This window comes from Chiloscyllium plagiosum, unplaced genomic scaffold (assembly GCF_037043375.1).
Source record: "Chiloscyllium plagiosum isolate Xiang-an unplaced genomic scaffold, Cpla_swu_hap1 HiC_scaffold_10, whole genome shotgun sequence".
Lineage (NCBI taxonomy): Eukaryota > Metazoa > Chordata > Chondrichthyes > Orectolobiformes > Hemiscylliidae > Chiloscyllium > Chiloscyllium plagiosum.
The window spans coordinates 20,012,041-20,039,852 of NW_028270148.1; the positions used below are offsets into that span (position 1 = coordinate 20,012,041).

General features: G+C 39.0%; 1 protein-coding gene across 1 annotated transcript in view; it reads left to right on the top strand.

Moving 5' to 3' along the window:
* adss2 (adenylosuccinate synthase 2) overlaps nucleotides 1-27,812 on the top strand; it is a 77,573-nt gene that overhangs the window by 22,401 nt on the left and 27,360 nt on the right. Inside the window, exons 2-6 of the mRNA XM_087991178.1 lie at nucleotides 8,075-8,177; nucleotides 11,149-11,217; nucleotides 19,159-19,209; nucleotides 20,639-20,705; nucleotides 23,378-23,485. Of these exons, the coding sequence (XP_087847304.1) occupies nucleotides 8,075-8,177; nucleotides 11,149-11,217; nucleotides 19,159-19,209; nucleotides 20,639-20,705; nucleotides 23,378-23,485 (398 nt within the window). The remainder of the gene's footprint in view (nucleotides 1-8,074; nucleotides 8,178-11,148; nucleotides 11,218-19,158; nucleotides 19,210-20,638; nucleotides 20,706-23,377; nucleotides 23,486-27,812) is intronic.

Genomic DNA, 27,812 nt, shown 5'->3' on the forward strand with positions numbered 1-27,812 from the left:
ATTATTCAGAAACCTGTTAACCTTCAACAAAATAAAGTAGTTATCTGCCAAAGGGTGAAAGAATGTGTTCTTTCCATTAGTACTTCTGCACATGCATAATCCAAAATATCCTAGATATCTCGTTTACTATTAAAGCACATTGGTAATGTTTAAGGTGCATTTTCCAAGGTTTGAATCTTTGTACCATCAGCCAAGCCTCAGTCATTTTGATACATAACTATGTATTTCATTTTTAAAAGCTTGTGAATATATTTACAATATTTTAATAACTGATCAACATGTGCCTTGGTGTATTGCTGCTCATCTTTTGTTGACTTTGATATAAACAACTGTTGAGTATTTGTTCTCTGGTCCAAAAATGCTGGTTGTTTAACTCCATGTGTATGTTTTCTACGTGAATGAGTCTTGTATTCTATATATTACATTCAACAGGTAAAATATTAATGCATTAATATGCTTGCATTTTTCTGCTAGGAATATTAGTGGCTATTTATTTTCTGCCAGGATATTAATAGCCACTATTAATCTTAACCTACTTAAATTATAAGTTTCAGTTTTCAAAGTGGTGGCAGTGCACTTGAGACAGACAAGATCTTCTAACTGAAGTAATCTAGCTGAGAAAATCTGAAACAAAAGCAAAATATTGATGATGCTAGAATTTTGAAACAATCAGCGTGCACATGAACACAGGAGATGCAGCACTTAATCTTTTCCCTCCTCCCTTTTCCCAGTCCAAGGCCCTATGCACTTCCAGGTGAAAGAGGGATTTACTTTCACTTGTTTGCATTTGCAATATTTGTTGTTTCTGATGTAGTCTCCATGTTGAGGAGACCAAATGCGGACTGGAAGACGACTTTTTGAAACCTTTCTATCATGCTTCCAAATGTCCAGCTACAGTCAACTTAGTTCTCCGTCTCCCTCCCACTTTAACTGTTCTGTCCTTGGTCTCCTGCAGTGTTCCAGTGAAGCTCAATGCAGACTTGACAAACTGCACCTTCTTTTTCATCTTGACACTTTTTAAACTTCTGAAATCAATAAAATTGAGAGGTGGTATTAAGTTCAACAGTTTTAAGTCATAACGTCTTGCCCATATTTTATTTCATATCTTTTGCTAGATGTTTTCTTCCCCCTCCCCTTGTTGCATTCTTACCACCTTTTTGCATTTGGACCACAGCTTTCCTGCTATTTGCAGTTTCTCTGGAAGTATCATGTTTCTTCATTTGTCCAATACTGCTTCCTTTGGCTGTGCACAATTAAACTTTTTGCCATTTAAACTCTCTTGCCAATTAGCCTATCACAAATCTTCCTCCTCTTTGTTTTTCTGTCACCCACTTCCATCTCTTCTCCTTTTAATCACCCTTCAGAGGTTATTCATTTACACACAGCATATTACATTTCTAACCTCTCTGTTTTCGTGAAACCTAAATCACTAATGTTGATCTTTTCTACACAGATGCTGCCCTTACCTGCTGAGTGTTCAACATTTGGTTTCTTATAATTGTTGAAATCTAAGCTTTTGCAGGAACACATTTAAGTTTTGTATTAAAGTTATCCTTGATACTTAAGAATTAAATTACTTTCATTCTGAATATTTTTAACTGCTGCTTGGCATACCAACGTTGGAACTCTGAAACAAAAAGGGATGAAGAAACTCGGCAGGTCTGGCAGCATCATTAGAGAATAAAAGTTAATGTTTTGAGTCCCGTGAGTTTCTCCAACACTGTTTGTTTCAAATTTCTGGCATCCACAGTTCTTTATAAATTTTTTAACTCTGTTCTGCAACTTTTGTGTCTCTCAACCTTTCCAGTCTTCCTCCATTTTAAAATCCACCTTTTTCACCAAGCTTTTGCATAAACTCACAATGTCTCTCCTCATTTGACTTGGTGACCATTTTTTCCATATGCACCTTGGGGCATTTTCTATGTTGCTATAATCTTAACCCTATGCACAAATGCAAGTTGTTGGTACAAAACACTGGAAAATAAACAGATAGAAATTCCAGTCAAATAAATGTCATCTATGGTAAGTTTATTTTATTAGTAGATTTCAAGTCGGTTGGAGAGATTGAAATTCAAGGTGCACGCACCCTTTTCAGGAATTTTTATTGACTTGCTCAGTCTTACCCCTGTAATTCCATATTCTGGAATGAGAATCATGCTAATTTGCTTCAAGTGTGATGCCCTTCGAGCATATATTCCCATGTTAGTGACTTCTCATCCCTCATCATTTACAAGTGAAGATAATCTAAAACATTTGTACCCCAGCTTTTTGTGATTAGCTCTATTTGACATAATTAAGGTGCTTTACAACAATCAATAAGAAAACTGCTCCTCAGGAAGATTTTGCAGTTCCAGTGTTGTCATTGGACATCCTTACTGTATTGACACCAAGCTGTCGCAATACAAACCTGGCTTGAGCTGCTGTGCTTACTGTTGAGAAATGTATCAGCCATGATCAAATGGCAGAGCAGACTGCATATGGTCTTATAGTTGTACCTTATGCCTCTCGTGTTTTTAAAAATCTATTGACACGACACACACTGCACTGCCAGCACCCAGTTTTCTTAGAAGACATAAATAATCAGTCTTTCTGGCGTATTGATTGGACGATGATTGCATTGTCCTCCTTCCAGCTAGGACCCAAAATAGCATGGGTTTAATCGCTTAACCAACTATACCCCTCTGCACTTTGCAGTTCAAGTGGACATAATGCAGATATTTCACATAATGACCATTTGAGCTTTATGCAATTCTGGTGACATCTCTTCATCCTTTGACTCTAGGCAGCAAATGCTTTCCCAGGGCACTGTGAATTCAAATTGGTAACTAGCTAGGATGAATCGGTAATGATACCTCCACTGCCTTCACACCACACCACATCCCTCTGTCTACAAAATCTCCCATTTCTTTCTGATCCTGTCTTGGTTTGTTGAGAAACTTAGGCCATTTTTTTGTCACCTCTTGCTGACAGCTTACCTTGTCTGATGTCATGAGCTGATACTTGAGCCTAATCAGTGCGTGCAAGAATTAGTTTTGTGATACCAGACCTGCCATTCTTCCACAAATGATGAAAACAATTGTTGTAATATTTGAAGTCCCATCCCCATATGATCAAGTGCAGTTGGTCTTGATTCATATGATCCACAATCGACAGATTTGTCTTTTTAATGGAGTTATTATTACATGCTCTGAAATATTCTTTCATCCAAGTAGAGAAAGGGAAATTGGGGTTTATAATATTGTGATTGCTGGCAGCATACAGGGCCATTAGATGCCAAGTTCATACACTGACCTTGTCTGTACAAAAAGTGTTGAGCGGTGGATTTGTTGCTTATCTGTATTGCACATTACTGAACGAGTGTTAATCTGTAGTTGACTTATTCTTATCTGTATCACTACGGTGCTGGAGTAGTCCCTGTTTTTCAGTGCCAGATAATTCTGACTTGGAGCATGACGGTGTAAAATGTTCAGTGGTGTTGTGACTAGCCTTATCCAGTATATTGGGGAGGTCAGGGGGAGGAGAGAGGGCGAGAACCTCAGCAGCCAATGCTGTGTGCAATACATTTCATGCTCTGAATTCATCACCTCAAATTGATCCGAGCACTGCTAACAGACTGTAAATGTCAGCATTGCCTCCAGTTTAAAATAGTTATAGTTCAAAATGTTCTCTCGCAGTTAGAAGTAGTTTTGAAGGACACTCTGTATGATTGTACTGATGGATATTTTCCACCAGTCCAAAGCAAATGAAGAGAATTCACTTTTACTGAAGTACTGGGGAGATAAGATAATATACACTACATTGTATACATTACACACCAGTGTTTCTTTCTTTCATGGGATGTGGGCATTAATGGCAAGTCCAGCGTTTATTTTCCATCCCTAATTGAACTGAAAGGCAAGTTAGGTGTTGCATGGAGCCAAATCTGTTAATGCTGGATTTAGTATGTAATGAACCAAATGTGATCTTTAATTCTATTTTATTAATTGAAATATTATTTGAATTTAAATTCCATCTCGTGCAGTGGTAGGATTTGAGCCCAAATCCCCAGGGCATGAACCTGGTGGATTACTAGTCTACTGACAGTGCCAGCACTCCACCATCTGCCTAGATGGTTCAGTAATGTTCTGGTGACTGTAAAGGTAACTAATAACACAACATACTGATTTTTAAAAACTTTTAACTCAACTGCTGAAATTAGAATTTGGTATTCAACCAGGTTTTGTCCCCTTCTATTCTGCAATTTTACTAAATGCTATTTAGTACTGAGGGTGCAGAGTTAACTTTTCAAGTCGATGAGTTACTGGACCTGAAACATTAACACTGCTTTCTCTGCACAGACGCTGCTAGACCTGCTGGGTTTTACCAGCAATTTTTGTTTTCGTTTCAGATCTTCAGCGTACAGTTTTTTTTTAATATGTTGTTTAGAACTGAAGGTGGATCTACAGTTGCTGAATTGCTTCCTGTGTGAGCTGAAACATTAGTGTTTGCAGACTTTGTTAACTGTGGCTATGTAGTGAGCCCAAGACTTATCCAGCAGACCCTCACCTATGTGTCCATTTTTACAGAGATTCAGTGGCAGGAACCCAATATATTTACTTAATCCTATGGAATACCCCCGAGTCACTTCAGAATGCTGAGATTATTTGTGGTGGTGTTTTTCACCAAGTCCCTTTCTCCTGTTTTCCCCCTCCATATGTTCTGTGATTTTAATTAGTTCTGGTCCAACAGCATCTCAGTTTCAAAGTTGTCAGCCTTGTTTTTTAAATTCCGCCTAAGGCCTCACCCTTTCCCTACAACTTACAGCCTTAGGGTTCACTAGATATTTTTAATCAGTCTGGCCAGACATGTCAGACACACCTCTAGAACAGACGGGACTTGAATATGGGCCTTCTGGCTCAAAGGTAGCGACCAGAGGTCACTGTACACTTGCAATCATGACATCATGCACCTTGTATACTTTAATCAATCTACCTGTCTCGCTCTTGAACTCTGAATAACCTTCTTTAAGCATCTGTAACTCTTTCTGTTTTAAGATACTGCTTAAAGCTAGCGTCTTTAAGAGACTTTTGGTCATCTGCCTGAATGTCTTTAAAGTGTGGTGCCAAGTTTTATTTTGCAGTGCTGTTAAGACTGGCCTTGGGACATTATACTAAGTAGAGGTGTTAAATCAATGCATATTGTTTTGAATCGTGTAACTGAGCCATATGTTCTCTATGGCTGACCTACATCTTTCACTTACCAATTGGAGGTATGAGTGAATTTGAGTTCATATCTGCAACAACTCCATAAAGGCCAGTATCCAGTCACCAAACCCCCCTTTATTTGCATGTGGAGAGTCCTTGACACTGATCCCATTTCCTCAGACGTAGCTCTGAGTGAACAAAACCTCTGACACCTTTGTTTATATGTCAGCCAGGGCGCTCTGATTGGACCAGATTAACAACTCCAATCACTACATCCTTACCCCTCTGAGTCCAAGGACATAGACCATTGTTTATTTTGTAGCTCCTCCTGGAGCATTTTAGCACAATGTCCTGTTCCGTCAACTCTGCCTCTGATACAGGTGGATGCACAGGAACTCGCATCTTGTGCCTGGAGTATCTTGAAAGAAATTCATTCTCCTCTTCAGGTGGCAGAGATGACCATATCTGCAGTGTCCTCCTCCGATTCAGCGTTCCCTTCTATGGTTGACAGAGGGAGAACCCACTAGTTCCAGAACAGTTGGAAAGGCAGTCAAGGAGCTAGGCATGTTGTGCTCCCACACTCTTTGCAGCTTTCGTATGGTCCATGTGCTTGTTCAGGACTGTTGCACCTAGCCCAACTTCATACATAACTGGACCTGACCTTGTGTCAACTATGCTTCTCACCCATGCAGGACTGTTCCTGTGGTACCTACACCAAACTTTGTTACGTGAAGTAAACTCACTCTCCTGCTTAGTGGAGTTGTGTGTCTGGAATTGGTGCACCTGGTGCCATTTCACCACAACATTATGACAAATTATGTCTGTAAGGGTGTTGGTGGAATTTCCTGACTCCAAATATGACCAACAAACTTTCCTTCTGTCTGCTTGTATATACACTCTGCATTAGCCAAAGTCCTGAACGCACATGCTATTTTTCATTCCTGTGTAGCTTCGTGAAAGACAGCCCCCCCTGCCAGCTTTGTGTGTAAATCCTCTATGTGAGGGATTGGGTATTTATCCAACCACTAAAAGTAGTTTACTGTTTGTTTAAAATCCCACAAAGGCATACCAACCCTTCAGGCTTCACAAATTAAGATCGGTACGACCATTGCTGCCGATTCTGTAAACTCTACTGGTTTGATGATTCTTTCGCTTTCCAGTCTTCTGATTTCTGCCTCTACCTTTGCATGTAAGGTGAAAGTACTGGGCAGGACTTGGAGAATTGTGGAATTTCTTCCTGGTCAGCATGCATTGTGGCCTTGGCTCCTTTGATAGTCCCTAGAACTTCCAGAGAAACCCCTACGTATTTAGTTAGGATTTAACTTGTGCAGCCATTTTCTAATCTCACAACCTATGTGAATCTTTCTCAACCAATTTTGTCCCAACAAGCTTAGGCCCGAGCCTTTTACTATAGTCAGTGGTAACTGAACCAGCTACTTCTCAGAAGAGACCATAATTGAAATTGTACCCTTACTCTGTAAAGGTTCCCTGGCATAGGTTCTCAGTCCAGCCAAAGTCTTGTGCAAACTTAAGCATTGACTGAAATTTGTTAAAGACTAGTTCAGCGATCATTGAAATGGCACGCTAGTATTGAGCTGCATTCGAAATGGATGACCATTTAACTTAGTCATTTATTTTGATTGGTTCAGATTTGGATTTTGCTAAGCAATTTAACTGTTCCAAAACCAATGCAGCTGTGCTTTCCAGGGTGTGCACTCTCCTGGAAACTGGCCTATGAGTTCTCTTACTCCGTTTAGGTCTCGTGGCATTCTTTTGCTGTTTCGAGTCCATATACTGGCAGCAACTACAATGGCTTGCTGAAGTGGTGTTCCCAAAGATCATTTAGGACGTCCATTTCAATTGGAATACCCTAAAATTCATATGCTCCAATTATCGTATTTTTCAATGATCAACCAATGAAATCTAGTTGGGCTTCAGCTATTAGATGTTTTTGCATGGTTGCATCATTAATCCCTCATACCAAACAGTGTCTCAGCATCTCATTAAGGGTTAAACCAATGTCACATGGCTCTGCCAGTTATGTTAACCTAGTCAAAAATCCCAATATGGATCTGATATTTTGGAGTAAAACCACTAGTGTCTCAGAATTAGAGGTGGCCTGGGATAGTAATATTCCTTAACTAAATGCATCAACTCTTGAAAGGTTTCAGCATCTGGTGCCTCAGGGAAAGTTAGGCTCCTAATAATGGAAAATGCTCTGGGTCCACAAGCTGTCAGGGGAATTACTCATTGTCATTTTCCTGGGGAGAGAAAAAGCATTCTTTCCATTAACTGGGCCTAGTCTTCGACAGCAAGGTCGAACAAGTCAAATTTTCCAAATAACTGCATGATGCCAGAAATGCCTAACCCAACTCAAAGACCACTGCAAGTGAATTTCTTCAAGAGCATGCTTTTCTCTCATCACTACTGAAATCACTGCCCAGAGGCTGGTATCCTGTCATCAAGTCACCCTTCATTTATATCTGGAAAGCTCTTGACACTGATCCAGCTTCATCAGAGTGAACAAAACCTCTGACACTCCAGTTTATTTTGTTCAGTACACTCCTGTTTATAACTGTCAGCCAGGGCTCCCTAATTGGGGCTGTTAATCTGGTCCCATTAGGTAACTTGTATTCTATGAGGTCCACCTGGCTGACCTTGTTACAATCACTCATATCCTGTGGTTCCGCAGAATAGAATTCCATTACCTCAAATAAATATCTCACATCGTAGCAGTCTGCTAGGCTGCTCTATTTCATGAAGGAAACTTTGTGATTCAAGAAGAGAATTGAGACATATTAAATTTTTGAACTGTGCCTCTTTTATCCAGAAAAACACATGCATTTGAACAAATAGACATGTTCCATTAAATCTTTTTCTGTCACACATAGGGAGGAAACAATGCTGGCCACACTGTCGTCGTCGATTCAGTTGAATATGACTTTCACCTTTTACCCAGTGGAATCATCAATCCCAATGTGATTGCCTTCATTGGTAAGTTGTCAGATGTATTTTGTCAAGACAATAAATGTGAACTGCTTAATTATTCTGGATCAGTTAATGAGCGCCTGTTAGCTTAGAGGCACGATTGAACAATTGGGTGTGCAAATACTAGTGTCAAATATAGATCAAACTTTGTTGTTGTGACCTGCTGCAGAACTGCTCTGTCACTAAAAGCCTCCGTTCTGTTGGTTACATTTTCTACTGCTTTTATAATGTTAACTCATTGGTTCTTTGGTCAGCAGTTGAAACTCCTCACCCTTCCATCCCTGATATGTATTGCTTCATAACTATCTACCAGAAATCTAGCTGAGTCACTTCCTCTGTTTATCTCAGACCCCCCCCCCCCTCCCTTAGTGTAAAACACCAGTATAATGTTGTATTTAAATTGCAAGTGTGCTCCATGAATGCAAAGTCATGGTGTAGACATTTGATCTCATACCTGGAATTATTCTGCTGCTTGTATTTGTAAATTAGTATGAGGGAATGTTAACGCTGTATAACTAATTGCCTGAAATGACACAGAAATAGAAGGTGGAAAATGGTTGTAGAACTGAGGCAGTCGGGGGACATTAGGCGTGGACATTGCAAAGTTGCAATATAGAATGTGGAGCTATACAGACCTACCTGCATCATTTCATAAAATTACCAGCTAGTTGTATTCTCCATTGGACACTGGGGTGGAATGGAGTCAAAAAGGTAAAAACAATGACTGCAGATGCTGGAAACCAGATTCTGGATTAGTGGTGCTGGAAGAGCACAGCAGTTCAGGCAGCATCCAAGGAGCTTCGAAATCGACGTTTCGGGCAAAAGCCCTTCATCAGGAAGGGCTTTTGCCCGAAACGTCAATTTCGAAGCTCCTTGGATGCTGTCTGAACTGCTGTGCTCTTCCAGCACCACTAATCCAGAATCTGGAATGGAGTCAACAAACCTGGCAGCAGTTTAAGATCTACAAATGAGAAAGAAAAGGTCGTCAACATTACCGACCAGAACAACCAGGATATATCAGAACAACTAACAAGTTTCATTAGAGTTGTTTGTTTTTCCAGAGACTCCTTATAGGCACAATGAACTAAATGGCTACCTCCTGCCCTATAGAATTCTGTAAAGCCCACATGATTTATTCCTAACTTGTTAAAAAAATGATATTGTTAAAACTGTAGAAGTTAATATTTCAGAAAATCAGATTATATGGCTGCTTATTTCAACTCAAATAAATATCTGCAGACAGGTCCTTTGACAAGCATTTTCTAAGTTTTGTAAACAAACTTCTATGTTACCACTGGGTTTAAGTATGCACTGTAGGATTAATGGCATTTGGACCAATGCACATATGTCGCACTCAGTAATTGATCATTGAAAATATTTCCCGACATGCTGTTTCTGCAATGACAAATGTCCAGCCAACAATGCTTTGCTCACCATAAATTCTCCATAAATTGGAAGGATAAAGCATTTAATTGTACCACAGATGGTTTTAATAAAAATCAATTGATTGCTATGCTAAACAGAATTTGTTTTCCTTAAATCCAAGTGAAAATGCATACTGCCCTTCATGTTAAAGGACTGTGTATTGAAGCTGTACACAATATGATCTATAATCTATAGTCTCATTAAGCTGATAGTGCGTTAGCTACATGTGTTTGAGTTCAGTGAGCTGTCCTGTGCTACTGCAAGATAGCAATTCCTTTGTTAAAGATCTTCAGTCGATATTTTATTGCAAAGAAAGGCAGTTTATATATTTAGCGTGGTTCCTAATTTCAGGCGAGAGAGAGATTTTTAACCAACCTGTTAAGACATATTACAACATACCTTTAGAGCAAGTGGTATTTGAAGTCAGGTCTCCTGGCCAAGAGGTAGTGACACACTGCACCACAAAAGCCTAACAAAAAAGGTCTTTGCTTGTGGATGATCTAGAACCACCAACATTTGGTTACCAGCGGAATGTGCTAACTAATTACGCCAGAGTCCGAAACATTACATGTGATATATGTTGGGAGTAAATAATTATTTGATTGATTATGATGATTGATTATGTGTTCAACTACTTGATTATGACAACGTAATTTGGTGACTCATGGCCATGTGTATCTTAGTACTTTTTTAATCAATTTAGAATTCTAATGGCAATGGTGCTTGGATTGCAGTCTTAACACCTGAAGCGAAGGCTGTAGAGCAAAATAATGGATAGTGGGAAAATAGCTTGTTGCTTGTCAATGGATTGTAAGTGATGATGGCTAGGCCAGCATTTATTGCTCACCCCTCATTGTCCTGAAGAAAGTAATAGTAAGCTGCCTTCTTGAACCACTGCAGTTCTTGGAGTGTAGGGATATCCCTGGTGCTGTTAGTTCCAGGATTTTGACCCAGTGACTGTGAAGACAGTGAACAGCATAGTTCCTTACTGCAGTTTGTGTATGTTTGTAATTTATTACTGCATTTTTCCACTATTTAAAGGCCAGCACCAGAAAAATAGGTTAAACAAGCCACTACTAGTCTGAGCTTGGTAGTGAAGAACCATTTGAGTTTCATTATTACTGCTACTTGAAAATTCAAGTTTAAGTTCCAAGTTCTTCATTAATTTACAATAAGTGGAACAATTCCACTAATGATAGGCAAATAGAATCAAAATATTAGGAGAGCAATTGTACCAAATTTCATTGTCAACCATGGGCTGCTTCTAGAAAGCCCAATTAAGAAATCTGACTAGTGGGTTATTCTAAGAAATTATGGTGACTTGCTGTCTATGATAAATATTTTCTGCTTCTCCACAATTAATAAAGCTCACCCTCAAGGGGACTCCAGCCAACATTGCCATTCGAATTGAACATGGGTTTCTGCATTCGGCAGCATTATTCACACCAAGTTTTTCATTCCTTTTCATTTTGTCCATATCTTTTGTCACATACCTTTTCATTTTTAGGATGGTTGTTGTTTTCTTTATTAGCTAACTATTTGTATTCTGTAGGTAATGGAGTGGTCATTCATCTACCAGGTCTCTTTGAAGAAGCTGCAAAAAATGAGAAGAAGGGAAATGGTTAGTATAGTAGGTTTCAGACTGATCTGGGAGTTGAAGTATATTGGATGGTGGTTATGAGATAACAGCAGCATGGTTAATGTCAGTTCAGTGTTTGCAAAAGCTGTTCATCTCTTAAACAGTACTATTCCATATTTTTGCAGGAAAGTTGTCTTTTGAAATTTGAGATTGTTTGCTATTTTTCTTTTTTTCTGTCAATTTGCTTTGACTGTGTAACATATCAATGTTCTCCGACATTTTGTTCACATTATGGCTGTTTATTACATTAATCATGACTCTGTGACCTTTCTTTTCCTATAACCCATATAAAACTCTTATTTCCTGAGTAAGTGCAATGTCAGACTCCCTTTCAGTTACCCAGTTGATTGATTTTGGCTTTGTTGTGTCATGATTTCAATAATCTCAAAGCCTGTCATGCAAAGTAATTAATTATGGACTTTTTTCTTCATTTTGAATCAAATTTTATGTTTGCTGGTCTTGAATCATTAATATACAGACTGAAGATTTATTATGATGGGGAAAACTTGTTTCATGTTCACAAAAAGAGGATAATTTGCACTTGTAATCCAGATAGTTTCACAATAACTAGACTTAAGATAGATGTTGTTTTTCCATGCCAGAAATCATTGAGAACGACAGTGGAATATGATGTATGGGGGGAAAGCTGACCCATTGAAGACCAGTTCAAGTGTTTGTAATCAGTTTGAAGTCAGACTGAAGTGGTGGTTTAATTTCATGTAAAAAATGAAGTAGATTGTTTAAAATGTTGACATGTTGAATAAAGCACCATGGAAAATGTAATGTTTCCCATGACTGAACCGTTAAAGGTACAATTTGTAGGAAGATTTTAAATGAGCCAACTTAACACCTTGTCTGTGAAAAGAATGGCTGTGGCATAAAATAATTCTCGTTGTGTTTTTTGTGCCTCTAATACTGATGAAATTTAAATTGAGAATGTTATTTATGTTCCATATCATGAGTTTTGTTGATTGATTGCCACATCCAAAAGGCCTATTTTTATCAAATATTATTTTTATTGATTCCAAGAATGCTGGTTTCATAAGTAATCTTCCATATACAATGTACAACATTAAGAGGCAATTGCCTCTTAATTCTGGGCATGTTGTTACATGTATGGTCAGTATAAAGGTCTGTGTTTCATAAATTGGGAATCGTGTTCCAGCTGTGAACGAGACTAGAGATTGGGGTGAAAGACCTAACAAAAAAAATCCCCTTATTCCAAGTTCCCCCTCTAGAATGAAGAGGCATTCTCCTTGTCAATTCCCTTTACTATTTTAAACACCCTAAATCAGATGGCCTCTTCACCACTTTACTTCAAGGCAAATTACCCTGTTTATCATTGTACTTTTGTCCCTGTATCCAAGGTATTGTTGAATTGGATCATTGTTGGAGTCCTATAAACACACAATAGGAACCAAAGTAGGCCATTTGCTGTTCAAGGCCAGCTCTGTTACTCAATAAGATGAGGGCTGATCAGTTTATGTTCCCAAGTCCTACAATCCCATCACCACCACAATCTTTAATTTCCTTACCTGACAAGAATAAAGAATATGCAGCTGACTTGAATTGTCTTATATCTTGCTGCTGACGTCCTGGAAAAATCTAGACATAAAGTTAAAACCCGATTAGATTGTTTCTCAAATAGAAGTCAGAATAAGTAAACAAAACTTGTTAATTTTTTTGCTCTTGTTTTAATTGTAATGGTCCTTTTAGGGTAACTCTGGAAACTGGGTTGTCATATTCATTATGGTAAGGGTATACTGATGTCCTCCTTTTTGTTTTTAATAATATTCCTATAAAATCCACTAACAGCTTACTAAGAAAGAGATGGTGACATCTTGAAAAATGTCCATGTTACAGCCGGATGTCTTGAAAGGCATAAAAGTGGTTAAATCCCCAGCACCTAATTAGATGTACCCTAGAACTCTGTCGGAATCTAGGGAAATGATTGCTGGGCCCCTTGCTGAGATACTTGTATTATCGATAGTCTCAGATGAGTTACGGGAAGACTGGAGGTTGGCTAACGTGGTGCCACTATTTAAGAAGGGTGGTAAGGACAAGCCAGGGAATATACACCGGTGAGCCTGACATCTGTGGTGGGCAAGTAGTTGGACAGAATCCTGAGGGACAGGATGTACGTGTATTTGGAAAGGCAAGGACTGATCAGGAATAGTCAACATGGCTTTGTGTGTGGGAAATCATGTCTCACAAACTTGATTGAGTTTTTTTTTTGAGGAAGTAACAAAGAGGATTGATGAGGGTAGAGCGGTAAACCTGATCGATATGGACTTCAGTAAGGTGTTCGACAAGGCTCCCCATGGGAGACTGATTAGCAAGGTTAGATCTCATGGAAAATAGGGAGAACTAGCCATTTGGATACAGCACTGGCTTGAAGGAAGAAGAGGTGGAGGGTTATTTTTCATTTATATAAATGATTTGGATGTGAGCATAACAGGTATAGTTAGTAAGTTTGCTGATGACACCAAAATTGGAGGTGTAGTGGACAGCGAAGAAGGTTATCTCAGATTACATCGGGATCTTGATCAGATTGACCAATGGGCTTTAGTTTAGCAGATGGGGTTTAGTTTAGATAAATGTGAGGTGTTGCATTTTGGGAAAGCAAATCTTAGCAGGACTTATACACTTAATGGTAAGGTCCTAGGGAGTGTTGCTGAACAAAGAGATCTTGGAGTGCTGGTTCATAGTTCTTTGAAAGTAGAATCGCAAGTAGATACGATAGTGAAGAAGGAGTTTGGTATGCTTTCCTTTATTGGTCAGAGTATTGAGTACAGGAGTTGAGCAGTCATGTTGCAGCTGTACAAGACATTGTTTAGGCCACTTTTGGAATATTGTGTGCAATTCTGGTCTCCTTCCTATTGGAAGGATGTTGTGAAACTTGAAAGGGTTCAGAAATGACTTACAAGGATGTTGACAGGATTGGAGGATTTGAGTTATGGGGAGAGTTTGAATAAGCTGCGTATGTTTTCCCTGGAGCGTCGGAGGCTGAGGGGGTGACCTTATAGTGGTTTATAAAATCATGAGGGGCATTGATAGGAGAAATAGACAAAGTATTTTCCCTGGGATGGGTGAGTCCAGAACGAGGGGGCATAGGTTTCGGGTGAGAGGGTGTCATTCCATTTACCCCTTAGTCGAAGCAAAATACTCAAAGACACCGTATAGTTTTACCACCTCCATCTTTATTCTGGGCCCTGGAGGGAGAGAGAACGATCTCCCATGTGCACAGAGACATGAGTTCTCTGTCTTCTCTGGAATAGTAGTTTCTTGATGAATTATATAGTCATTTTATAGGGAGGAGCATCCAGATAAGGCAACATACATATTGATTGGGTGACCATTACAATCAGCGAGTGTCAATAGCAACAATTAAGCCATCTGCTGTTACACAATGAAGGTTTTTAAACCTTAACTGGTTTCACATAATGAATACTTTTTAACCTTGTTAAACTGACATTACATACTGAATGTTTCCAATATTGTGAAATGGCTCTACATAATGAATGCTTTTCCACCATGTTATCCCATTACTCTTGCCTCTGGTACCCATTATTTTTATGTGATCTGAGTCATGCTCGGCTGAACCTCTTATTTCACAAAACTCAGTACTTTACTCTTTCCCTACCTGTTTATACCCGATACACATTCTGAAGGGGCAAGATATAAAAGAGACCTAAGTGGCAACCTTTTCATGCAGAGGGTAGTAAGTGTATGGAACGAGCTGCCAGAGCAAGTGGTGGAGGCTAGTACAATTGCAACATTTAAGAGGCATTTGGATGGGTATATAAATAGGAAGGGTTTGGAGGGATATGGGGCGGATGCTGGCAGATGGGATGGGATTGGGTTGGGATATCTGGTCGGCATGGACAAGTTGGACGGAAAGGTCTGTTTCTGTGCTGTACAACTCTGTGACTAAGTAAGTGGTTCTTAAAAATATAGTCTCCGTATCAAGATGTTGATTATATGTTGAGGTCTTCCTGTGACCTGGCATGTATAATACGTTTTGCAGAATTGGACCACATGTTTATGAAATCTTGTCCTTAAAGTACCTCTATCAGTGCTTGCCTTTCACCACTTCCGCTATGTCTTGACACAGGAAATTCATATGCTACTTATAATATCTGTATGATATCGAGGCAATACCACAATTTGATGAACAACTGTTCGTTCGTCAGCTGCAGGTCTATGAGGACGCCTGTTTCCTCATCAGAGCTCTATATTTAATAGCATTATGGAAGTTCTTCAGCTTCAACTTCAGTGTGAACTGTCTGTGCCAAATTACTTAACTCTGGATCTGCTTCTTGGGCCTCAATTAATGAAGAAATTCTAACAGTTCTTTTGCATTATCCTCAATCCTCATCCCCAAATAGATTTTTGATTACCCTGACATCGGTGTGCGATATTACTGTCACTACTGATGGTGGACTTTGTTTAGCCATTTCTCTAGTCACCGCACACAGTGGAAAAATACTCAACCTATTCTTGAACTGTTCAAATGACGTGAAAAAAATGGAACTTTTCTTGATTATATACGAAGCTATAATTTTCATTCCAGCCAGATCATTCCCCAGTAGTAAATCCACACAATCCATGGGTATTACCTTAACTGCACCAACTACCTCTGGTCCGGATAATAAGTTACACTCTCTAATTGGATTTTGTATGATACAATGCAAAAGATATAGTCTCTACCTGTCCCATTTACTGACACTTTAACTTTTATTGAACTTTGTGGAGAGAAGACCAAATTCTTCTCCAAGAAGAGAGTTTGAATGTCACCTGTATCCCTGCGTACAGAGAGGGATAGATAAATAGTCATACAGATGTACAGCACGGAAACAGACCTTTCAGTCCAACTCATCCATGCCGACCGGATATCAAAATCCATCTGCCAGCACCCGGCCCATATCCCTCCAAACCCTTCGATTCATATACCCATCCTGATGCCTTTTAAATGATCAGGTCCTGGGGATTTATCTTTGAGAGTTTCTGCCTCTGCCACCTTTTATAGGCAGAGAGCTCCAGATTCCCACCACGACCTGTGAGAAAAGGTTTTCCTCACATCTCTCCTAAACCTTCTGCCCTTTACCTTAAATATATGCCTCCTAGTCATTGATTTTTACATCAAAGAGAAAGGTTTCTTCCAGTCTACCCTGCATCATTTGGATAAAAACATTTTTTTCTGTTTGGACCAATGCATTTTATATCTCTTATCTACACAATGTACCTCTTCTGCACCCTCAGCAGTGTTTATCTCCAATGATGTACTTGTAGATACAGCTACAATTTGATCTGTGGCATTTTCTGTGTTCTCTTTTCTGATTAATTCTTAAATATGCCAATAAGTCCCATAGGTTTCCCCCTCCAATTCAAGCATTCTGATAGTGTGAGACCCAATTTGTTATAGTGGAAACATTTCAATTGTTGATTTTCACCTCCACTCTACTTTTTCTTCTGACCTGTAGAGGAATTCTTGGGGCATTCCTAGTGATCTATTCTTTATCCCTTCCTTTCACCTTCCCATTTTTGATCCCTTTCAAATTTTTAAAGGTGATGCAGAAATCATTTAGTTTTCTGCATCAGCTCGTAACTGTGGACCATTATTGCTGCCTGTCCAGCATTTGCAACCCTTTGGTCCTCAACATGAGTTCTTATAGAAGGTAGTGAGTCTTTAAAATCTTCAGAGAATAATCTCCTTAAAGACTTCACACATGGTTTCAGCTTGCAAAGCTCATATCCACCTGTCAAAATTATTTGGCTTCACTCTTTCAAATTCAATATTGGTTTGCTTGAGCTGTTCCTTGAATTCCAGAACTTTAGCCTGTAAGCCTCAGGAACTAAAATAAAGCAAAGAACTGTGAATGCTGGTGATCTAAAGCAAAAACAGAAATTGCTGGAGAAACTCAGCAGGTCTGGCGGCATTTGTAGGAAGAAAATAGAGTTAACGTTTCAACTTTAATCTGCTGAGTTTCTCCAGCAATTTTTGTTTTTACCTCGGGAAATAATTCCTATGCAACCTATGTAGCTTTTTTATAATGTCATAATCCCTAAAAACTACCTCTGACAATGAAATGTAAATTTCCTGTGCTTCCGGTTAATGCACTCTGCATGGCAAAGTCCAGGCTCCAATAGTCCAATTCACTTGTCTCGCTGTTTTCTCAATGGGCATACAGAATGCCTCCCCATCCTCTTCCTCACATTTTGACAGGACTTGTACAAATTCAAAGATTTTGTTTCTGGATTTTAGATTATGATTTGGATTCACTACATCTGTCTTTATGTCCACATAAGACATTTTACCAAGAGTAATTTGTGTGTTCTCTCTCGTCGTTCCTTTGTTTTGGAATTCTAATTCTAGTTTTCTCATTTCCATTTCCTGTCTTTTTAATTCTGTCTCTTTCTTTGAATGCCAAAAGTGAAGCAAATTACAATCTCCAGCTGCTTCTTTGTTTCTTTATGATCAAGCTGGTCAGTTAGCTGAGTTGGCTGGATGGCTGGTTTGTGATGCAGTGTGGTGCCAACAGCATCAATTCCAGCACCAGCTGAGATATCATAAAGGACTTTCCTTCTCAACCTCTCCCCTCACCTGAAACATGGTGAACCTTAGGTTAAACCACCACCAGTTGTCTCTCTCCAATGAAGAGCAGCCCTATGGGCTGGTAGACTATGGCAATTTTACTTTACTGCTTCAACCATAACTAAATGTCATCTGGTCCGGTGATTCGCTACCTAGAGTTACCTGATCTGCCTTGTATTCCTCCTGAACCAAAATGCTGTATGAGAACTTCAATTATATCTGTTCTCTTAGCTTTATCAGGCAAAGTCACTGCCAACTTACATGCCAATTCAAGTAACCTGTTTTTTGGAAATCCACTTAATATTGTTGAGGACAATTCTGCCATCTGCAGGAAATCCTTTGCAACTTTCAATTGTATTTCTTAACTGATACCACAGGCAAAGCAGCCAATCCCCTCTCTTTCAAAATGATGCTGCATGAGCCCCAATCTCTCGTTACAACTCACTTTGAAAAGCCCTGATTGTCAAGCTCTACTACTCCCAGAGTTATTAAACAAAGCATGCAAAGTCCCAGTTTCTCTGTCTGTTTGAATCTAGTTAACAGAAAATACTGACTAGGTTTTTCTATACTCTTTATTAGAAATAAGTAAATTCTAATCACAAGTAAACAGCTATGAACTGTCAACATATAGCTCAACTCGTTAAAACTCTAAACACCACCACCCCCACCCCCTCTATTGATGTACAGACAGATATAATGCAAACAAAAAAACATTGGTTTCTTGGTGGATTGAAACTAAAACCAGGGAACCAGAATTCAATACACTAACTCACAAGGTTTGTTGAGATCATCCTTTTGCTTGCCAGGAAATGGATAAATATGTGAAAACTAAAGATTTAAGGGGGAATGGGGCTAAGTGGTTGCTCTTTAAAGGCATAGACAAGTGGACTGAATGGGCATCCTTTGCTGTGGAATTCTATCAAAACCAGAGCTTAGGTCTGAAATTGGCTGAGTTAATAGTACCATCTTGGTTTGGTCAGCAAGTCAAAGACTCAACCCAGTCTAGCATGTGAATATTCTACTGCAGTGCTGAGGGAGTGCAGTGTATTCTAAAGTGCTGACTTCAAATTTTGTTCCTTTTAAAAGCTAGCTATTACCTGAGTGTTGAGATGACTGTCAAAGCAAGAAGTCTGTAATTTTAAAAATATTTCATCATCATGGTGTTTGGGGCTTCAGCAAACCAGGGTTGTCACCAGGTTTTGATTAATAGTCACTGTTTCCAAAAGGAATTTACCATGTGCAGCACTTTTGGGTGTTGTGCCATATGAATAAACATTTTCCTCCTTTGTCATTTTTATGAAGTATAACAACTTTTTGTTTATCTTCAGGCCTTCAAGATTGGGAGAGTAGACTAATCATTTCAGATAGAGCCCATATTGGTAAGTTGAATTATTGCTATTAAAATGCTCTCTGATGAAAACTGAACTCCTCTTGCTTTTTAGTAGGCTGCATTACCTTGCTGCTTCTTTCATGAAATGCTGTGCTGTTGTCACAGATTATGATCATATACAGTACTTTCTGCGTCCAGTGAAAACATTTAATTCCCAACCATGATGGTAGATTTTGTTGTCTCTTTCCACTATTTTGATCTATTGGTGTTTATTTCATTGGGGAAAAAAAAACCCACTGCTTATTACCCCACTTGATGTGTTTTTATCACCTCCAGTGAAAGATTGTTCTTGGGTGCTGTATAACAGCATTTGAGCTTTCATAAAATACCTTTGCTCTTATATTAGAAATTTGGCAGTGAAAACAATTAAACAGCTTCAGTCCACAATGCAGTGGGCTCACAGTGCAAACTGAATAATGTAGTAATAACAAAATACTGGAAATCTAAAGGAGGTCCAAAAAATACTGGAAATATTCATTCAGGAAGTCTGGCAACATGTATGGAGAGAAAAGAAAAGGTTGACATTTCGAGTCTATGAACTTTGATCAGAACAGGCGGCCGAGTAGTTCAGCAGACATATTGAGAAAGCAAAGTCATATAGCTGTCCACTGGAAAATAAAATGTTATTTACTTTATGTAAAGTTTGTCAGCTGTATTATTACAGGATTTTCATGCTATTGCATGTTAGATACATTTCACAATCTGGTTAATGCGTTATACACTTAAACTGACATAGTGATTGCATAAAGTCTGCCAATAGCCTGGATTGTTGTCATTCAGGATCTGACATGCTTTTATCAAAGTTAGTACCTCACCCAAAAAAATACCTTGCAGAGGTTGGACAGGATTGTTTTGACAGAACTGCAGAAGATGGTAATAAAAGTGGTTGAGAATCCCAGCAGGTCTGGCAGCATCAAACACAGAAGACTTGTGTTATAGTGGATTTGAAGCATTAACACTATTTCTCTCTGCACAAATGCTGCAGTTTCTCCAGCACATTTTAATTTAATTTTATTTTCAAGTACCTGCTTTTATGCAACAGACGGTATTGGTTGAAATAAATTACTGTTTATGATTCTAAATGCCAAAGGAAGAACCACAAACACATTGTTCTTTGAGACCACAAACACATATCGTGCAACGGATATGCTGATGATTTTGGTGGGAAGTTAACTATAAGTAATTCTATCTCTTTGAACATCTGATAGGTGTGTGTAGTGATTATGCTGAAAGGGTGTTTGCAAGTGAAGATTGTAACCTCCGAGATCACTGTATTTGGACACAGTACAGATATTAACATGTTGACTTTGATCCATCAGATTGTCGATAACAGTGAAGGAAAGAAGACTTGCAACAATTTGTGCATTATTGTCCATCAGTTAACAAGTGCATTAAGTCTTTATCTGTTTGTTTTTAAGTGTTTGATTTCCACCAAGCTGCTGATGGTGCTCAGGAGCAGCAGAGGCAACAGCAAGCAGGAAAAACGTAAGGATTTATGTTTCCAGGGAAATGTTTTTAGCATCTCTAAAGTAGAATTTGACAAATCATAGCTTTCATAATAAATAGTTTCTTTCACCACTGAAATAAGGCATTCGGTCTTTTCTTGCTGAAGCTGGCTCTTTACAATAGCATTACTTGTGTATTAGGGTTAAACCTAGTGATTAGTGACCTGACCTTTTTTTCACTTTTGTTTCAAATAACGATTCTACCTTTTCTCAATTGTCATGCTTAAGCTATGTTGATTAAGAAATTACTCCCCTGAATTTAGGAATGCATCAACAATCATGGTGTTGTGAACCTTAGAAGACAGAAAGAGACTATTTTGACCATCTTCTGACACAGCAAACAAAAACAGTCACTAAATTCTCACCCTATCCACCACCATGCCCACTCACCTCACGGGTTGGGAGCCTGCTATTTAGGTTTCTTAAAATTATAAAGGAAGAATAGAGGTAAGGGCTATTTTCTAAATGAGGGGAAAAATTCAGAAATCTGAAGTGCAAAAAAAACTTGGGGGTCCTACTCCGAGTTCTCTTAAGATAAACTTGCAGGTTGAGTGAGTAGTTAGGAAGGCAAATACTGTTGGCATTTATTTCGAGAGGATGAGAATATAAAAGCAGGGATGTGCTTCTGAGCCTTGATAAGGCTCTTGTCAGACCACATTTTAGAGTAATATGAGCAATTTTGGGCCACATACCTCAGGGCGCATATATTGGCTCTGGAGCGGGTCCAAGGGAGGTTCATGAGAATTATCCCAAGAATAAAAGGCTTAACATATATGAGGAGCATTTGGGGATTCTGGGTGTATATTTGATGGAGCTGAGAAGGATATAGGGGATCTAATTGAAACTATAGAATACTGACTGTCTGGACAGAGAGGACATTGGGAAAATTGAGGAGGAGGGACTTAACAGGAGAGACTAGGACCTGAGGGCATAGCCTTAGAATAAAGGGAAGACCCTTCAGAACAGAGATGAGGAGAAAAGTCTTCAGCCAGAGAGTGGTAGGTCAATGGAATTCATTGCCACAGAAGGCAGATGAATAGATCCTTGATTGTAAAGGGGATCAAGGATTACAGGGAGAATGAGGTTGAGAAACTTATCAGCCACGATTAAAAGATGGAGCAGAGTTGATGGATCGAATGGCCTAATTTCTGCTCCTATGTCTTATGGTTTTAAATTGGTATTTAAGCACTTCAGGTGCCACGCAGATATAGTCAGCTACATTTTTTTTAATACGTTAAAGAATCTCCTATGGTATTGGTAATTCACATCATATGATGTGCCATGCAAACATGATATACCATTTGGTTGTTTTTATATAACTGTGTTCCTGTGTAATCCCAAGGTCAGTGTTGAGTAAGCTCGGTCTCTGGTAACTGGGAATTTAATTGTCTTTGGTCAGGAATTTAGATTAGAAAATACGTGAAAATTTCGAAGTCTGAGATTGCTTTTTAGAGTTAAATAAAAATAGTCTTATATTAAAAGATTATGTGTAATGGAGGTGTAGGCTAATTAGAGCAGTAGACATGCTGTGGTATTGCATAGTAAGTTGAGGTCATATTTAGTCTTGGGTACTAGAGGTCAGGGAACAATTTAGCCTGGATGTAAACTAATTTCCATTTTAAAGTTCCATCTTGTTATCTTTGTGAACTCAGAAAATAAATAAACAAAGTTGAGAAGAAATTCATGCAAAACCTTTTAAGTCATGCTTACCATTTTAAACAAAATACCAAACTAGAACCTTTTAAATCTGTGTACTTCTAAATTGTCGCTTTCAGTGACAATTTGTTGTTTGTTTCTGCATGTACACGGATGCAGGTGCTAGTGTTGGACTGGGGTAGACAAAAGTCAGATGTCATATGATGCTAGATTATAGTCCAACAGGTAAAGTCACATAATAAAGGAGCAGCATTCTGAAAGCTTGTGATTTCAAGTAAACCTGTTGGACTATAACCTGGTGTCATGTGACTTCTGGCTTTGTAGACATTTGAAATAGAGCCATACATTTGTTGCTTTGGAACTCCAATACTGTAGGGATTTATTTGTAATGAGCTCAGTTTTTCTTGTATTTAGCTAAATTGAGATTCTGTTTCTGTTTTCAGATTGACCTGACAATAATGTTCATGGCGTTAAGCTAGAAACTATTCTTGGCTCTTGTGCCTTTCCTTAAACTATTTTTTTCCTTATCACTCTATTCAGAGGTTATTACACACCTCTGGAACACATAGGACTTGAATCCAGGCCTCCTGGTCCTGGGGTTCGGACACTATCACGATGCCACAAGAGAGCCCCAGCTCCTTTCTTTAAAATTCAGACAATTTTAATAAGGACCACCTATTTATTGTTTCATTCAAATTACAATATAAAATGCCGTTATGTTTTACACGGTGTTTAAAATCATGACTTTTTCTACATATTAACACCACACCATGGCTGATTTGATTTTTGACTAGCACTTGTCCGTTATAACTTTTTTAATGTCTTGATTTTAACCATTTCAATGCATGTTAAAGTGGTAAATGGGTTTATGTACAGAAACCATTTTGTTACCAGTGTTCATCTACTTAATTAGAGATATTGATTAAACACAATTATTGATTGCTTAATCAAACAAAATACGTTTTAAATTTATTCATCTGTTATTTATTTTTGTAGTTTGGGCACCACAAAGAAGGGGATCGGACCGGTTTATTCTTCAAAAGCATCTCGAAGTGGGCTTAGGATATGTGATCTTCTGACTGATTTTGATTCCTTTTCAGAAAGGTATTTGAATGTGCTCATGTTCCGTGTTCTTGTTCACCCAACCAGCTAGATGTCTGTCTGTTTCATCCATTTTTAAGCTGCTGATTACTGGTTGAACTTGCTTTCTTCTGCTGGGCCAGTCTGGTTATTTCAGTTACTCAAGCTCACAAATGACAGCTCCCACCTCTCATTCATTATTTCTGGTATTTCTTGTGTGCTGAGGTCTGATATTTCTGCCCATTTTGCAGACTATTTCAGCAGGTAACTCCTAAGTAGTAACCAAGGATTTAAAACATCCAGTAGTTGGGGATAAAAACCTTGTACATTCTGATTTTGCTGTTGTCATTTTACAAACTTATGCACAGGTACTTTAAAGTGCATATGCTTCTACCATGTAAATAAAGGACTGTTGTGGTATCATGGTACTGGCCCTACATCTGGGCCAGTAAGCCTGGGTTCAAAACCCTTCTGTTCCAGGGATGTATAATATCCCAGAACAGATTGATTAGAAACTAATATACCATGTGAATATAACCACTGAGATCACATTATCAATGCAGTGTCTATTACTCATTTCTTCATTTACTAATCAGAATTGCAATAAGACTGCATATTGTTTTGTGGCTGATGGTTAACTCAGTGGGTTGCATTGCTGTAGAAGTTGCCAGTAAGGAAAGCAAGTAAACCTTTTTGTGAAGATAAAGACCCATTAGATTAGAGTTAAAATGGACTGAATTAGTAGGGAGAAGTTGATGACTAACATGTTGGAGGGAATGGCTAATGTAATTTGCCCAGCGATTTCTTTTTTACAATTTTGTTTTCAAGTTGACTATTGTAAGCTAGCCTGATGGCATCAACTACAACATATTCTCAAAATTGACTGACTAGTAAGGAGATGGCAGATTTCGATGTGAATTTTATACACACAAACACTAAATTTGAACCATGTACAAGGAACCGAAAAGAAAGCTATGAGGGCATTTAAATGATTACTGATCACGTAGCATGATGTTAGCCCCGTTGACAATTAAGCTAACTTATATGTGCATTAAGCAGTTTGCTTATTGGTCAAAACAAATCAGTGTATAGTTGTATCATTTTGATAAGGGCATTCCCGGAATTTCAGAGAAGCTGAAGGTACACGTAGTTCACAGGTATAAACGAGCATCCCTAAAATTGATTATGCTTTCACATAAAGGAGTCTTAAGATGTTTAAACTTTGTGATTTGTGAAAAATGTATAGTCTTTCAAAGACTGTTTTATGATAATCTGCCACTTTTCATTTACCTAACATTGGGCTGGCATGGTGGGTCAGTGGTTATCACTCTGCCTCACAGCACCAGGATCCCAGGTTCGATTCCAGCCTCAGGCAACTGTCTGTGTGGAGTTTGCACATTCTCCCCGTCTGTGTGGGTTTCCTCCGGGTGCTCCGGTTTTCTCCCACAGTCCAAAGATGTGCAGGTCAGGTGAATTGGCCATGCTAAATTGCCCATATTGCTAGGTGCATTAATGAGAAGGGAAATGGGTTACTCTTCGGAGGGTCAGCGTGGACTGTTTGGACTGAAGGGTCTGTTTTACACTGTAGGGAATCTAATCTAATCTAATCTAACATTGTAAAGTCCTGAGCAATATATAAATTCTTGATCAGTAGGCTAAGGAAGTGTTATGGAGAAAAAGCAGGAAAGTGCACTGTGAGGAGTGTCAGATCAATCATAATACTCTTGAATGATGGAGAGGTACCAAATGGCCTATTCCTGTTCCTACTACTTATGGTCTTATTTATTTTGTAAGAGCTCCCTCTGTTGGGTACTAATCACTTTATCTGTGTGTGTGAATGACTGCAACGTTCAAAGTGTTCTCTTGCTCCTTGCTCTTTAAATGTGGTTTTCTGCCAATGTAAGTGTTTTGGTCATTTAACAGCATAACTTGATCACAAAGGTGCCCAGTAATCAAGCTTCAGTTTTCCTGTGACTGAATCTTGGGTTTTTTTTTGGTATTTGGATAATGTATGTCCTTGAATTAGATGTTTTGTTTCTGGTGAAATGAATCTTTAAACAGGACTCAATCATGTAATGTAGTGAAATGTATTTTGAAGTGTTGCCCATTCCACTCCACATATATGCAGCTATATCTGAAACTGCAATATGACTGAAACATCAAATCATGAATCAGATTAGTTATTCATCTCAGTAGAGCAGTGATATCAGCATGATGTTGTTGCCCCATTTATCTGCATAACCTTCAAAAATCCATGAATGTGAGATCCTGTGAGACATTTTGATGTGACAAGATGCGACACTAGCAAAAACATTTCATTTGTTCTCACCATTCCCTGCCACATACATACACAAGTACATTTAAAAAGTACAGATATTGTTTTTCTATTTGACAGATTAAATGATTAAATACAGTTGTTGTTACTTGAATTCCTGCTGTTAAATTAATATATTAAACTATTTGGAAATATCAGATGTCAAAGAAAGCCATTTAAATTTCACCTAGAAATGAATCCCTGTGATACAATTGTGACATTCGTTTAAAAAGGATATCACAGTTTTTAATTATTTTAGTCTACGTTACCCTACTAATCATAGCCAGATCATCTCCAGTGATGTTTTTTTTCGCACTCTTGCAACGCAACCGCCAAGTGCCACCAGGAACCAACCTTTCTTTCTTTGCTTAAATGGTATATTTTTATTTTAGAATCCCTACAGTGTGGAAGCAGGCCCTTCAGCCAACAAATCCACACGAACCCTCTGAAGAGTAACCCACCCAGATCCATTCCCCTATCCTATATTTACCTCTGACTAATGCACTGAACCTACACATCCCTAAACACTATGGACAATTTAGCCAATTCACCTAACCTGCACGTCTTTTGGACTGTGGGAGGAAATTGGAGACCCGGAATTTGCACTGGGAGAATGTGCAAACTCCACACACAGGCTGGAATTGAACCCAGGTCCCTGTCGCTGAGAGGCATTAGTGCTAACCACTGAGCCACCATGCCGCCCATCTTAGTAGAGCAGTGATATCAGCCATTTGTAACATTATGGCTTAAATCTTGTTCATCCATCCTTACCCATGTTGCCGTAAATTGCAGTAGCTCAGCAAGCACTCTGCAGGTTGCTCACACTTTGTCCTTTTTAAAATACCAGATGCACCTCTAAAAATCAAGTTACTGTGCAGTGAAATGGATAGACCCCACATAATAAAAATTAAGGAGGTGGTGGCAAATGTTTAGAATGGACCTTGCTCCATTACCATGCTCCACCACTGATGATGCAGAAAAGCTGAAATAAAAAAAATAGAAAACACTGATATTCAACCGGCCAGGTGGGGCTGGAAGTACAGTGAACATATTTTCTGATGGAAGGTCATTGACTTGAAATCTTAATCTTGCCTTCCACTTTTCAGAAAATACTGTTTCGAATGTTTACTGCTCTTTGTAATCAGTGACATTTGCAAAGTGATTATGCATGATTATCCTTATTTACTTAACACTAATTTTTAAATGTTTTTAATTGCAAATAAGTGGAATATAAAAGTAGGGGTGTTTTGCGGTTGTATAGGGCATTGGTGAGACCACATCTGGAGTATTATGCACAGTTTTCATCCCTTTATTTGAGAAATAACATAAATGTATCAGGTGTAGTTCAGAGGAAGTTTGCTTGACTGATTAGATTATTTACAGTGTGGAAACAGGCCCTTTAGCCCAACAAGTCCACACCGACCCTCTGAAGAGCAACCCACCCAGACCCATTCTCCTACACTTACCCCTTCACCTAACACTACGGGCAATTTAACATGGCCAGTTCACCTGACCTGCACATCTTTGGACTGTGGGAGGAAACCGGAGCACCCAGAGGAAACCCACGCAGACACTGGGAGAATGTGCAAACTCCACCCAGACAGTTGCCTGAGGTGGGATTTGAATCCGGGTCTCTGGCAGCAGTGCTAACCACTGTGCCACCGATTTCTTTCCGCCTTCCCTCCTATTCCTTTCCCCCCTTCTCCTTCCCCCCCCATTCCTTACACCTTCCATATTCCCTCACCCATCCCTCCTATTCCCTCACCCTTTCCCTCCCCCTCTATTCCTTTCCTCCCTTCCCTTCTATTGTTTTCCCTCATCCCTTCTATTCCTTCCCATTCCCTTTCTTGCCCCCCCTGCTATTCCTTGCGCCACCTGCTATTGTTGCTCCCTTCCCTCCTATTTCTTGCCCACTTTCCTCCTTTTCCTTCCCCCCTCCCTTCTATTCCTTTCCCCCCTCCCTTCTATTCCTTTCCCCCCTCCCTTCTATTCCTTTCCCCCCTCCCTTCTATTCCTTTCCCCCCTCCCTTCTATTCC